This window comes from Letharia lupina (assembly GCF_014066315.1).
Source record: "Letharia lupina isolate WasteWater1 chromosome Unknown contig_5, whole genome shotgun sequence".
In the NCBI taxonomy this organism is placed as follows: Eukaryota; Fungi; Ascomycota; class Lecanoromycetes; order Lecanorales; family Parmeliaceae; genus Letharia; species Letharia lupina.
In genome coordinates, this window is record NW_023502974.1 from 2,190,260 (window position 1) to 2,204,547 (window position 14,288).

At 50.9% G+C, this 14,288-nt stretch overlaps 5 protein-coding genes across 5 annotated transcripts; 2 read left to right on the forward strand and 3 right to left on the reverse strand.

Moving 5' to 3' along the window:
• Nucleotides 1–1,084: 1,084 nt before the first annotated feature.
• Nucleotides 1,085–1,525, reverse strand: HO133_008848 (uncharacterized protein; the record flags this gene model as incomplete). Its single annotated transcript, XM_037299711.1, has 3 exons — nt 1,085–1,129; nt 1,189–1,403; nt 1,513–1,525. 3 exons carry the CDS (start codon nt 1,523–1,525, stop codon nt 1,085–1,087), a joined length of 273 nt encoding a protein of 90 aa, XP_037155712.1.
• A 1,044-nt stretch (nt 1,526–2,569) lies between these two features.
• Nucleotides 2,570–4,085, forward strand: HO133_008849 (uncharacterized protein; the record flags this gene model as incomplete). The annotated part of the gene is made up of 4 exons (XM_037299712.1): nt 2,570–2,740; nt 2,916–3,036; nt 3,108–3,234; nt 3,299–4,085. The coding sequence occupies 4 exons, from the start codon at nt 2,570–2,572 to the stop codon at nt 4,083–4,085; spliced, it is 1,206 nt and encodes a 401-aa protein (XP_037155713.1).
• Nucleotides 4,086–5,958: 1,873 nt separating this feature from the next.
• HO133_008850 (uncharacterized protein) lies at nt 5,959–7,416 on the reverse strand (the record flags this gene model as incomplete). Its single annotated transcript, XM_037299713.1, has 1 exon — nt 5,959–7,416. One exon carries the CDS (start codon nt 7,414–7,416, stop codon nt 5,959–5,961), a length of 1,458 nt encoding a protein of 485 aa, XP_037155714.1.
• A 2,284-nt stretch (nt 7,417–9,700) lies between these two features.
• Nucleotides 9,701–10,883, reverse strand: HO133_008851 (uncharacterized protein; the record flags this gene model as incomplete). Its single annotated transcript, XM_037299714.1, has 5 exons — nt 9,701–9,886; nt 9,947–9,960; nt 10,064–10,595; nt 10,652–10,788; nt 10,877–10,883. 5 exons carry the CDS (start codon nt 10,881–10,883, stop codon nt 9,701–9,703), a joined length of 876 nt encoding a protein of 291 aa, XP_037155715.1.
• A 701-nt stretch (nt 10,884–11,584) lies between these two features.
• Nucleotides 11,585–13,977, forward strand: HO133_008852 (uncharacterized protein; the record flags this gene model as incomplete). Its single annotated transcript, XM_037299715.1, has 4 exons — nt 11,585–11,657; nt 11,718–11,910; nt 11,960–13,496; nt 13,567–13,977. The coding sequence occupies 4 exons, from the start codon at nt 11,585–11,587 to the stop codon at nt 13,975–13,977; spliced, it is 2,214 nt and encodes a 737-aa protein (XP_037155716.1).
• Between the last annotated feature and the right edge of the window lie 311 nt (nt 13,978–14,288).

The window sequence follows — 14,288 nt, forward strand, 5'->3', positions numbered from 1 at the left end:
TATTGTTGAATTTATACTAGACAGTCATAAAGTCTGCCCGAACTCTTTAAGCCTACGCGATGCAACGGGGTGGGTGGGGGAAGTCGCCCGGGTTTCGATTTAGGGTGGGCTCGGGGTGAGTTTTTGGTGGGGTATCCCCCAAAACTCACCCCCAGATTTACCGGATTTCAGATCGTGCATCACCGGGTAGCCGGCATTTCCGGGTAGATACGAACAGGTAGATTGATCTGATGGTCACAGAAAATAGCCCGGGTTGAGAAGGTGTATGTATATGTACGATGTGGGGTGTACACGTATGAGACTCCAATAGTGGATCTGGAGTAGGTTCCGGTCAATATCTACATCGTGCTTACAAGGCACAACATAGCACGCATGTACCATGCAGTCCTCCTGCAGGTTCGTCATTCCTATCAGCTGCACGGCAATCCCCACTCACCTACGTGGTTAGGATTCTTGGAGCCTGCAAGGCGTCGTACTAAAACGCCTCATGCACTCATCTGACCTGTCTCTGAAGCGGCATACCTGTCCTTCAGGGGGAACGTGATCAAACAAGCATACTGTGGGTGGGTCTCTGCGCGCATCGTTCAGTGGTGTATCGATGGCGATGCAGTGCTTTACGTCCCATCATAGGAATGGAGGTTCCACACGAGTGGCTACACGGAAACGGAATACGCTGAAACGTAAATTTGACGCGGCGGTCTATTGCCGGTGAACTGGTACACGAATACAAAGAACACCTTACTGACTCTCACAAACCCTTATGATAGAGATTAAAGAACCACTGGTGCGGAATTTGGGAATGCCCAGCCTTGGACCGGATACAGCAATTCTGCAGTAGCTGGAAGACATTTGACCAAGCGTCTTAAATCTCGAACATCAGGCCGCTCTCGAGTCGCACTGCCCCATAGATGCCCGAAATGTCTCCAGAAGCCCCGGCATGCCTTTGCACGCCTTTGCACCATTCCCATATGCTTAGCAGCCTGCTCATATGCCTTCAATGACGTCCCGGATTGGTGTGCTAGCTCGAGTACCTCCGAAGCTAACCTTCGGCATTCATTTATTGGAACAAGAGGCTGTACAACAATTAATGCTCAGTCGGCATGCAGTCGACTATCTTCTCACCTGGTTTCTGTAGTAATCATCAGAGCTCATACACTTCGAGTATATTTGGTATGGACCACCAAATACCGTGCTGAGACAACTGTGTAGGTTTCCGATCTTCAATCCAGTCTTCTCTGCAAGCACTTGGCCCTCTGCGACCGTCTCCATCAAATTGACGATGATTATATTACCGATGACCTTGAAAAGGGACTCTTCGCCCGGCTCTTGGTTGCTCATTTCTACCACGACTCGACCAGTACTGACGGATGTCAACCAATGGGTCCAAACTGGCTCTGCTGAGCCTCAGATAACTTCGTCAATGACGACGCAAAGGTGTTCACCCGCCGGTACAGTAAGGCTTAATGCATTCTACCTGCCCTAGCTTGCTAGCAGGAACACACGTAAGCAAACCTTTCTCAGCCATTGCGGGATCCCCCAAAGACTGTCCATTTGGAAACGAGTCAGATCATGCGCTGGTTCTCAGCTTCCACACTGCATACCTGGCATGGCGACATCTTCCGCTCCGGCCCGCTCCACGCCTTTCGCGAGCTCACTCGTATGCTAGCGTTGAATCGTCGAGCACTCGACAAATAGTTTGCCAACAACTTCTCTAAATTTCTTTTTTGGACTAGGTTCTTGCACATAGCCTATTGCCAGAAATCCCATTAGAATACAGGCTTGCAGGTATGGTAGAAAAACATACTTGGCCCATACTGCCTAAGCCTAGAAATGCTATCTGGGTGCCATGATTCGCACAGTGGCATCTGAGTAAGGGAAATGGCCGGCAACGAGAACAGGCCGCACGCAATGACATAAGAAGTCACGGCGAGTATCGAATATCACTGCCGAAATTCCTGATATTACATTTAAGGAACAGAGGAGATTGGGCTACAGACAGTTGCAGCTCTGCGAGATTGAAACTTTCGAAGAGTACCTGATCGACCACAATACCCATCCTTCTGCACGCTCAGGCTCGACAGGTCTTAGAGTCAAAGCTTCAGCGCAGTGATGACCTTCTGCGTCGGCGCGAATACCGCATCAAGCGTATTATGCTGATCCACTGCATGCTGCATGCAGCAAAACAAATGTGGCTCGCTTACCTTTTAGCAGCAAGGTTACATCATCATATACAATCTGGATCACACTCCCTCCACCGCTTTTAATCTCAACATCCCACGTTTGCAGTAAATGACATCACAGTTATACTCATTGTACAGGCTCGCGTCCGTCGAGTGTCTCTATTCAAAGCACGAACAGCACTGCTGAAGCCAACGTAACCTTGCATTACATCATTACACACTGGAGGAACCATTTTCCATTGGGCAATTTCCACACATCAATCCGTCGCGCTCGACTGTACACAGTACTCTCGTTTAGCTGTCGCCTTAGATCTCCTTTCATTTTCTCTATTTCCCGTACCACCTCCACATTCGACTCTTGATCTGAAAGGGATAAATGGTCAATCAACATGCTATCCTCCGAAGTGCTCTCTTTGATCGACCAGGTGAATTCGGGTGCCAAAGCTTGTCAGGACGAGAATCAGAACCGAGACGCACAAGCCGAATTGCTCGCCACGTGTAGAAAGTTGACGGCAGAATTAGAGTCGCCTTTCGAGGCTATTAGAAGATTTTCTTTTCAGGTACGTTCAAAATTTGAAGCATTCTCGATCGGCGTCTGAATGCAGTCGGTCAGAACAAATGGTCTCATGTATATTCGTATTTTGTTGTAGTCTAGTCTGACCTTACCTATCCATGAGCGTCCACCATCCCCCGTGCGATACAGAGCTGGAGATTGTCCATACTGACTATACCAAGCCATACGAAACCCTTGCCCTGAGAATAGCTGTCCAGTTGAACCTTCTAGATGCCATCAAGGACGAAGACGTGACCGCGTTGGGTCTGGCCACTACAACTGGAGCAGATCGCCTGCTCATAGGTAAGCGTTCTGATACGGCCTGACTTTCATTCCCAGTTTAAATATCTAAGCGTTATCTCATCCCACTCTAGTTCGTATCATGAGGGTACTCTGCACAATGGGGGTCTTCACCGAAAAAGGCGTAGAACTTTACGGAGCCGGAAGAATCGCATCAGCTCTCCGTGCCAGACCCTCTTTACGAGACAACGTAACCACTCTGTCCGTCCTTCTATTATTTCCACCTCTCCCATCCACGTCTGCGCCGACGCTAACGACGACCCAGCTTCGATTTCGGCCTCAACGCCGCCGCCAAACTCCCCTCGTTCCTGGAACAGACTTCCTTCGCGAACCCGACGCGAGACGGCAGCGGACTCTGGCAGCACGCCTTCAACACCCCGCTCGATTTCTGGGCCTGGCTGGAAGAAGACCCGGAGCGCGCGCGCGCGTTCCACTCCAGCATGGTCGATCGGCGCCACGCCAGCGCCGACGCCGCCTGGTTCACAAAGTATCCGGTCGTCGCAAATCTCTGCTCGACCGTGCCACCAGCCTCGGCTGAGGTACTCCTCGTCGACGTCGGCGGGGGATGGGGTCAAGACTTGCTGGCCTTCGCCTCCGCGCACCCTTCCGTCCCCGGCCGTCTGATACTGCAAGACCAAGCGCACGCGCTGGCCGAAGCCGACCGGGAGAGCCTGGGACGGAGAAGGGTTGAACCGATAGCGCACGACTTCTTCGATCCCCAACCCGTCATTGGCGCTCGCGCATACTACTTCCATCACATCTTCCACGACTGGCCGGACGCGGAATGCCGGACCATACTGAAGCAAACGGTCGCCGCCATGCTCCCCGGTGGGCGGAGCAGGTTACTCATCGTTGAAGACGTCTTACCGGACACGGGAGTGTCGAGTTACCTGGGACTGCGGGATATGCACATGATGACGCTGTTTGGGAGCATGGAACGCAATCGGGGCCAGTGGACGGAACTGCTGGGTCAGGAGGGTTTGGAAGTCGTAAAGATATGGGAGCTCGGGCCGAATTCTGAGAATTTGATCGAGGCCGTTCTGAGGCAATGAGTTCAGAACCATGCATTCCTTGTTCGATATGCTGATTTCGGTGAGACTACCAAGCTATCTTATGTAACTGGACCGTACTGTCGGTCAAATCTTGCCGTGAGGCTGGCAGGATCCACCTTCCTTCCTTCCTTCCATGCATCAAGCTTGTTCATCAGCGAGCACCTCCTTTGCTACCCTTTTTTTGCCGGCAAGGAAGACTGCTCTCCACACGGCTTCCGTCGATGTGAAACATATCCGAGGCAGGAGAGCGGACACCCTCATCATTTTTGGGTCAAAAGAAACCCATAACAGAATCGCCCAAGCAAAAAAGGACACAAAGATCGATTCCGCAAATAGCATAACCCTTTTTCACAAGTGCGATACCGACTACTCCGAAGGACCACGGACCAGCTCTCAACAAAGGTCTTGGGAAGAGGGAAAACCCCGTCGGCTGCCGCCGCTAAGACCCAAAGTGAGTTGCAGCAGGAGGAGCTGGAGCCGTAGGAGGTGCAAGAGGAGAATGAGCCAGGGCTTGATTGGGGCCATATAAAGGAGATATTCGAGGTTGTGGGGGTCTTTTAATGGAAGCTGGTGAGCAGGGAGGCGTTTCGAGATCCTTTGATATACGAGTGTGGGATCCTCTGTCTTTGTACGCACAGTGACGCAGACTCGTAACGGCGGCGTTTCTAATTGCGCGGGAGGTGCTGTTGTTGCTCTCTCTCTCTGTCTGTTTCCCCCCTTTGCGGAACCGAAGTGAGGTCGGTGGTATGTCATCTCAGGCCGACTGTGTGAAATGCTCGGTCGTTGTATCATCCACCCCCGTACCTCTACGTCCACATCCCACGCCCCCCCCCTCCCTACTCTCAAACATCCATCTACCCCAACCGTCACTTCACTCCTCCTGCGTCCTTCGCCCTCGTCTTCAGCGAAGTTTCCGCATGCAGGAGCGGACGATCCGAGAAGCCTCCACGTTGTGGCGGAAAAGGTTCGTGGAACCCCGTACCGCGAATTCTTCATGCCGTTCCGGCTTCCTGCTCCACTCGTCGGTTGCGGATCTCTTCTCTTTGGATCTTACCGCCAGAGCTTTGGCGGTAAGACGTTCCATAAAGGTCAAGGAGGATTGTTGTGGTTGACTGACGAGCGTGCGAAGGGGGTTCCGGTGATTCTGAGAGTGCTGATGAGATCCTTCGGTCAGGGTAATTTCTTGACGACAAAAGTGTCAAATAGCACTTTTATAATCTTCTATCAATGGCAGTGCCTTTAGTCCTGCTCATTGGTCGAACTCGTCGGCAGGATTTCTTGGCAGTCCCTCTTGGCAGTCCCTCTTGGCAGTCCCCCTTGGCAGTCCCCCTTGGCAGTCCCCCTCGGCAGTCCCCCTTGGCAGTCCCCCTTGGCAGTCCTTTTTGTCCAGTCCTCTCGGCCAGTCCTTTTTGTCCAGTCCCCTCGGCCAGTCCTCTCGCTCAGTCCTCTCGCTCAGTCCTCTCGCTCAGTCCTCTCGCCTAGTCCCTCCAACCAACCTAGCCTAGCCGAAGACGTGCTCCCCAGCCAATGACTTTCCTCGGAAAAGTCTGAGTCGCTGACCTCAATGGCTGAAGCCTTTCGGATAGTGTCTACCACTATGCTTATACGCAAAAGCAAGGCTGTACGTTGGTTGCCTAAAGTCCAGAATGAAAACATATAGATACCCCGACTCCGGTGAATTCTTAAAGACAGACTATCTTGATCACCTCTTCTTTCATCAACTCAGAAAAACGAAGCGCTGTCGATCCGTGAACATGAACATCATCTCTTTCCACATGCACAATTTATCCCGACACCTTCGCAGAGCAACACATCAAGGTAGCTTTACCTCATCGCCCAACATATCATGTCGCATAGAAGCCGTGACTGCAAGTCATGGGCTGCTCCCTTGTGGTATTTTGTCAAACCACTCATCTAGCATTGCATTGGTGTTGACGTTGGAATTTCTCTTGGCTGCATCTTTTGGCGGCAAATTCCTGGACTCTGTTGGATGAACTGTTTCCACATGCTTCCTCCTACCGCGAGCTTTTCTGATGACTTTCTTGCAGGCCGACCCGTCCTTATCTAGCAAACACTGGTAAGACCAATTTTTGCTATCGGAATGGTGCTCACGCATGTGCCTTCCTAGGCTTGTCTTCTGACTTTCGGGAGTGCCACGGTAGACTGGTTTGTCCTCACAATCTGGATCGTCATCGCATGCTTTGCATCTCGTCTCCAAAGGCTCAGAGGAGACTGGATGAGCGCTACCACGACCACGATCACGACCACGACCACGACGATGAGAATGTGGTGTAGTGTTAGATGTAGCGCGAGAACGTGCTTTCCTCGATACAGTACCAGACCCGGAAAACGTGGAAGTTGGTGAGCCGTTAAGAAAACTATTATCGAAATGATCAGGATTGCATAGAAGCATTTCGTTCTGCGCATCGCTTCCTCCTGGGTCCGTCTCGGCTAAATCTGCCAAAAAAGAGTTGTATTTCGCCGAGAAAGATCCATCTATGAGAGATAGGTCAATACCGGACGGAGGAATCGTGGATGGATTTGCTTGGTTTCCCATCTCCTGTGAGTCTGACCATTGGCTGCCATGACCGATATTGTTATCCGCGGTCGCCAAATTGCAGTTTTGGTTGTCAATGTCTCCACCGGCTCCATGATTGTCAGTGGCTGAACAAAAAGAGGGTGAGACTCTCATACCGAAGTTTTCGCTTGTGGCATCAATTCGATACTGGACTGGGAATCCCTTGCATGAATCGCGGCCAGTCAAGGCATTTGTTTGGTCCATGGTGCGATGCTCAGTGAGGTGTTGTTGTGCCTGACTGTAGCCATCTCCATCAGAGTTGGGATAGCAAGGCTCTATGAAAGACCCTCGCACATTCTGGCGACTAGAATCACCCATTGAACTCCAACCAGAGTTGCCTCCATTGTGGTTGCGCAAGTCGTCTCCAAAGACCGGACCTCCGGCCCCTCTGAAAGACGTGGTGCAGTCCCTCTCACTATATCTCTGATGTGAAACAGGATGACCGTTTGGGGTAGTCCCTGTGAGGTGGTATGGAGGTCGAAAATTTTGATATACAGCCTGGGTACCTGTATATTGCTGGAATGGAGGGTATTGCATAGGCGCCAGCGCCGGTTCTTGTGGGTTTCCATCCATAGTGTACTGTGAAGTTGGCTGGGACAAGGAATATTGTGAGAATGGCGCTGACGATTGAGAAGATCCAGAGTCCGGCAGAGGATCTAGGAGATATTGTTGCTGCGATGCCAGCTCAGGCGGCGGTCTAGGTCTTCCAGACACCATGTTCCGAGATGTAGAGTGTCCGAGATGCTGCGACATTTGAGGTATGTTACTTGAAACGCGGTTTCCTATGATGCAGCCGGAGGAGCGGTATAGCGGTTACCGAAACGGAACTGGTTGTAACGATGCGGGGGCTGAGGTACTCCAGTGGACTTTATCTTTTTAGGAGCTTGCGATTGTAGCTGCAAATTCTAGATGAAGTTCTCGAAAGGTGGAAAGGTTTCGAAAAGATGCGATGACTTGTCGTGTGGGCGATTTAGACTGCGGTGGGAATCTTCGGACAGAAGGTAGTGTAGATGAGAGCTGCTGAGGGTCTCAGAAGCAGAGGAATAGTTCAGAGAGCTGAAGGGAGCAGAGATGTGGAATGGCATCTTAAAAAGCAAGCAGTCCTCGTGGTACAGACCGCTGTGTTCGTCAACCTTGGCCAATCATCGTGACCTGCCCCACTTTCTGTGGGATGCGGAGATTATGACAGCAGAGTGGCCCGGCTCGTCGAGTCCCCCGCTTATCATGTAGGACCAGGAGGACTGTATGCCAGGGAGTATGAACCGTGTCCGGAATTTTAACTTTTTCGTCGAACCCCAGCCAGTCAATCATCGCCTATCCGCGTCATCTTAGGGTTGCTTGCTCGAAAGCTTCATTGCAGAATTGTTGCATGAGAGGACTCTCCTCGCTCTGGTGGTATCTTGTCGTGATCGTACCGATTTTCGGAGCAGAGCTGAGGCATAGGCAAGGCCAGAGACGTTTCCGAAGAGATTGGCAAATCGAAGGGCGTAGACTAGATCATTGTATTATTGATTAGGCCACGTCCGGTCTTGACGAATCCCGAAAAGCTCTGTTGCAGTAGAGGCAACAACAAAAGGCACCCGTAAGATGTAAGTTGTGCACCATGATCATGGAGTGCAGGAACCCCCCATCTGACCTAAATATCGGACACCTCTCCGGGCAGCCTAGAAGGAAAACGTCTGCCGCAGTGCTACCTCGACTCTGTCACCGCACCACAACTACCCCGCAAGTTGATCCACAACCATCCGTGACGGTCTTCATCGTTCTAATCGATAATGTGATACTCCGACTCGTGCTAGGCGCAGTATGACAGTGGCAAAAGGTGCGGTCATGGGAGATGCCAGGGAGGCTTCCCATGAGCCGCGTTCGCAGTCGTAAATGACCATGTCGCCAATTTTGTGAAATAGAGATGGATCGGGGTATAAGGCCCAAGCATGCATTACAGCAGCAGTGACACGATTGACTTCTCAAATTTTGCAACCGCTTAGGGCTTATGTCTTGTGAGAAAGTCCATCCAGAGAGCCTTGAACATAATGGGTAGCACAGCTTCTTGACTATCTGAGGAGAGCGTCCTCGCACATACTTATAGGCAGAAAATCTTAGGGGGGTCGGGTACACTATCCATCCGGTTTCGGGGCTGAGGAAGAGCAGGATTCGCCGATCCAATTGGAAGCTCATCGGGGTAAAGAGCGGAGAGCGTTCTCAGATTGTGGGATCTGAGCTCTTCCAACGAAATACGCTGCTTTTCTGTCATCCAGAGAGAGGTTGGTGGATCTTGTATTTTGTGCCTCCAAGAAGTGTCCTAAAGTTTTCCGATTAGTGAACAGGGAAACGGAAGCTATTGTTGTCAACTCATCGATTGTCCTTCTAGACACGAAAGAGCGTAAACACCAGATTCACTCCCAAAAATGCCAATTGGGCTTCGATGATTCCATGGCGTCTATCTTTTTTATAGTCCGGCAGGTCGTCGTGGTGCTTTTTTTCAACGTAGTGAAATAGTCAGATATTATTGACGGCATGATGCGTAAGGGTGTGATGGTAGCGAGGAAGTCGAGGGATAGGAATTGCAATGGTGTCGAAGGTTGAAAGCCATCGGGTAACAACGGGTTTGAGCACGTTTCCGCCGATTTCTAGCGAGCTGGGCGAAGAGGCAGCCAAGGCAAATACATGGAAAACCCTTCCCAGGGCCATGTTCCCATCCGCGGGCAGAAAAGATGGAAAAATACTGCAAATTCTGTTTCTTCATATTGACAAGCCCTATTTCTCCTACGTCTCCTCAAATACATTCAACGATCAGTCATGCTCAGTAGAGTGAGTCATAGACAGGCCACCGACTAGCCGTCTCTTCGCCTAACACCTGCGCTCGAAGTACACCCAGGCATTGCCATCTCAAAGGGGTGACTGTACAGTAACCGCCCTTTTTTAAAGCCCTTCTCAAACAAGCGGACAATGAAGGAGCCACGTTCCGCTAAGCCACGATCGGCTAAGCCACGTTCCATCGTAAGGTATTGTCATGGCGTGTCGTGTCGATTAATCTTCACTCGTCAGGGACGTACAGATTCTGACTCAGGATCTTGTTCATCGTGAACATGTGCACCTTGTCCTGCTTGAATACCGCTCTCAGAGCGTCATCACAGCGGATCATTCGCTTGTCACTGGGATCTTGAAGATCCTTAGCCCGCACGTACGCCCAAATGCGCTTGACTGTCTGAGGCCGAGATAACTATAAAGGAACATTAGTATAGTCTCGAACGCTTCGGCAATAGCGTCCTTGGTTACATACCTTGATTTCGTTGTCTAGCAAAGCTGAAAGTGGCGGGGATAGCATAAGCTCTTTCTATAGCCAGTCAATACTCGCAATCAAAGTCAGGTTGGCCCCGTAGACTTGCATGAAATCCACCGCTCCGGACTTTCTCCTTCACGTCCGAACCAGATGCATCAATGTCACTATCATCTTCTGCCTTCACCTTTGCCGATGTCTTTTTTTTCGGGCTCTTCTTGTTCTTCTTCGGTGGCGGTGCTTTTGGCCCTCCACCTCTTGTAGATCTAGTGCGAGCGTTCTCCTGAGCTTGAAGTTTCGCTGCATATGCGGCGTCGCTATCGCGCTCTACTTTCTTCTTCTTCTTAGGAGGGGGAGTATTTTTGACATCCGAGAGCTCCTCCTCGTCACTTTCTTGTTTATGTTTCTTGGGCGACTGAGAAGTGGCTTTACGGGTAGGCTCCGACGACAGAGGTGAATTTTCTTTGACAGTGGTGTGGCCATTGGTCTGCTGTGACGCAAGTGAGCCCTGTTTGACACTGGTGTGGCTAAAAGTTTGCGGCGAAGCAGATGATTCCTCTTTGACGCTGGCGTGGCCGTTTGTCTGTGGAGGCGCTTTTCTCTGCTCATCGAACTTGTCGAAGCGTCTCATTATGAGGGCTTTGATGGCCGTCTGTAAGAAATGTGAGCAATGGTCTCCCTTGTTATTTTGGGCATAGTAGTTCCGACCTTCTGGGGCGTAATATCATATTCGACAGACTGCTGGAGACCTTGGCGAATACGTTTCTCTGAGATTGTGTCGAGATCACTTGCGGCAAGGATTGAGTCAATAATGGTCGTGAATGACGCTTCTACCTCCGTGGGTACTGTTTTCCAACTAGTATCAGCTGACTGGAGTCGCGATCTGAAGGGGCGAGGGAGGGAAGGAAGAGGGCAGGCGGGCGTGCAACATACAAGACATTTTGGAGGATGATTGATTTGCGAGATAGAATAGTCAAATTCGGGCTCGGATTGACGAAGATTGATTCGATCTTGAGTGTAGAGGCAAGAGATATTAGTTTTAGTGTGACCTGAGCTCCAATTGTCACCTCATGACTGGGTGTTTGAACGATAGGAATGAGCTTTGAAAGACTGAACGCCCCGGCGGTGATTGGCTGTAAATGATTGGCTGATGCGCCTCCAGCAAGTCAACAGTGCAGAACAGTTCGCAATGTCCCAGTATGTATGCAAAGAGCTCGTTGAGGAGTGGTTTTTGAATCGTGGCTAAGCCATGGTCTGCATCAGCAACGGACGATGGCACCCAAAACGCGCCGGTGATCGAAGGCGGCAAGTCGGTTATGTCCGAATGGACTAGTCCCAAAGTGAATACGCTAAGAAGCAATTGGCGATCAGTGGGTTCTGAATCATATCTTGAGTCAGAGCAACGGGTGTGATAGTCTCACTTTCTGATTGAGAAGAGTTACGCAAAAGCTCAAGCTCCAATATATGAACGCTGCGACGTTAACAGACCAGAGACAAGAAGACTCATAGGTACATCCAGAAAGCGTTAGGCGTGATCGGCTTAGTTAAGCGAAATATTGTGCCAAGGCTCGAACTTTACCACCACACCACAGCAAAAGTAGGCCCACTCGTAGCTCCTCTACCTTTCTTCCTACAAACAAAATGGCACCTAGCTTTGATAACCTCACCGAGGACAATGGTACCTATGACTCAGAGGAAGAGATAGACTTCTCAGGTTCGCGAAACTCCGCTATACATTTCTAACCACCAGTCTGCTAATCAGTCCCCTTGCCAGATCTCAAGGAACAATACGACGTCCGACTCGAACAAGGCCTTGATGCCTTCGTGGTCGTCGATGGCCTGCCCGTGGTCCCGGAAGACAGCAAACCGAAGCTGGTAAAATTCTTGGTGAAGCAGCTGAACAAGGCGGGAAAAGTCAAGGAAGATGGGTTCTTCATGCCAACCAACAATAAGGGCATGACGGAAGGGTACGACCTCCCTCCATTGAGGGGCAGGAACATGAGCTTATCTGTCTAGCTATGCTTTCGTCGAATACCAAACACCACAGCAAGCCATCGCAGCTACCAAGCAACTCCACGGTACCGCCATCGACAAAAGACATACATTCGCGATAAACAAGATCACAGACGTGGAAAGATATGGAAGGGAAGGCCGCATCGATGATGAATACCAACCACCTAAGATCGATGACTTCGCAGAAAAAGAGCACCTGAGGTGGTGGTTGGGGGACCCAAACAGCAGAGATCAATTCGTCATGTTGCGAGGGGACAATGTTGGGGTATTCTGGAACAAGAAGAAGGACCCGCCTGAAAATATAGTCGATCGGATGCACTGGACAGAGTCACATGTGCAGTGGTCGCCTTTGGGCACATATCTCGCTACTATGCATGCTCGGGGTGTACAGTTATGGGGCGGACCGAATTGGACACGGCAGACGAGGTTTCCACATCCTATGTGCAATCTGATCGACTTCTCGCCCGGGGAGACATACATTACAACATGGTCCTTCAAGCCGATTGAGGTTTCAGAAGACGACCCGATTTTGTCACAGGAGGAAGATGGGAAGAATTACATTATCTGGGACGTCGCAACGGGAAGACCGCTACGGTCATTCCAGATGCACGACCTTCCAACCCCTCCTGAGAGTGAAACCGGCCAGCCCGTCAAGAAGAAGGTACCGTGGCCCGCTTTCAAATGGTCGTCCGACGACAAATTCGTTGCTCGCATGCTGGAGGGTCAATCAATATCTGTTTATGAACTTCCCAAGATGACTCTCATGGACAAAACATCCATCAAAATCGAAGGCGTGATGGACTTCGAATGGTCGCCTGCACTTCCGCAGCGGGACTCGGTAAAGACATATGAGCAGCTTTTCTGCTTCTGGACCCCGGAAATCGGCAGCAACCCTGCTAAAGTCGGCCTCATGAGCATACCGTCCAAAGAAATAGTACGGACAAGAAATCTCTTCAACGTTACGGATGCCAAGCTCCACTGGCAATCACAAGGCGCCTACGTCTGCGTCAAAGTGGACAGGCACTCAAAATCAAAGAAGTCACTGGCGACCAATCTCGAAATCTTCCGTGTCCGAGAAAAGGGTGTCCCCGTCGAAGTCGTCGATTCGATCAAAGACACCGTCATCAACTTTGCGTGGGAACCGAAAGGCGACCGCTTCGTTCTCATCACCACTGCCGAGGTCGTCATGACCACCGCGGTACCCCCAAAGACCGCAGTATCGTTCTTCTGTCCCGAAAAGATCAAGGGCGCCGGTGTAGGAAACTTCAAACACATCCGCACCATCGAGAAGAAGAACAGCAACGCCATCTACTGGTCACCTAAAGGCCGCTTCGTGATTGTAGCCACAGTGCACTCACAGCAGAGCTTCGACCTCGACTTCTGGGATCTAGACTTCGAGGGCGAGAAGCCCGAGAGCGATAAAGACCTCACCGCTAACTTGCAGCTCATGAACACAGGAGACCATTACGGAGTTACGGACGTTGACTGGGACCCTACCGGTCGCTACTGCGTAACGAGTGCTAGTGTCTGGAAACATACCGTAAGCTCACTTCTTCCCCTCCCCTCTCTTCTTTTTACGTCTAGCTACCGCGACGCTGACATGATCAAAGATGGAAAACGGCTACCACCTCTACGATTTCAAAGGGGAGCTCTTGCGCGAAGAGCACATTGAAAAGTTCAAGCAACTCTCCTGGCGCCCTCGCCCTCTCACCCTTCTATCACGAGACGAACAAAAAACCATCCGCAAAAACCTCCGCGAGTATTCGAAAGACTTTGAAGAGCAAGACCGGATCGAGGAAGATAAAGAGAAGGGGGCGATTGTGGAGGAGAGGAGGAGGGTTCTGAGTGAATGGCTTGCGTGGCGGGAGAAGGAAGAGGAGGAATTGAAGGCGGAGAGAAGGGAGTTGGGTTTGAAGGAGGATGTTGAGGAGGAGGAGCAGGCTGATGGGGAGGATGGAGGGGGGGCGGTTGTTGAGGAGATTATGGAGGAGGTTTTGGATGAGGTTGAGGAGATTGCTTAGGGTTGCTTGAGAGGATTTGACAATGGTCGCAGAAGCTGTATTTGGCATTGTATCAGGTGTGGTGATCTGCCGTCCAGGAGGCAGCTACCCCGGATCTTTGGCAGTCAGCAGTTGAGTTATCAAGTCTGCCAGTGCCTTGTAGAGCTTGCATGCACCCTTGCTACGTCGGAGAGGATGATCCTTAGGGAACGATGTATTAAATCACAGATGTATCTGCCACCAGGAGGTATCGCAAGAAAATGATCCGTAGGTCATTCACTCACTACACGTGATCTCATCTCCCACGACATGAACCGCCTGAACGCCTCTAA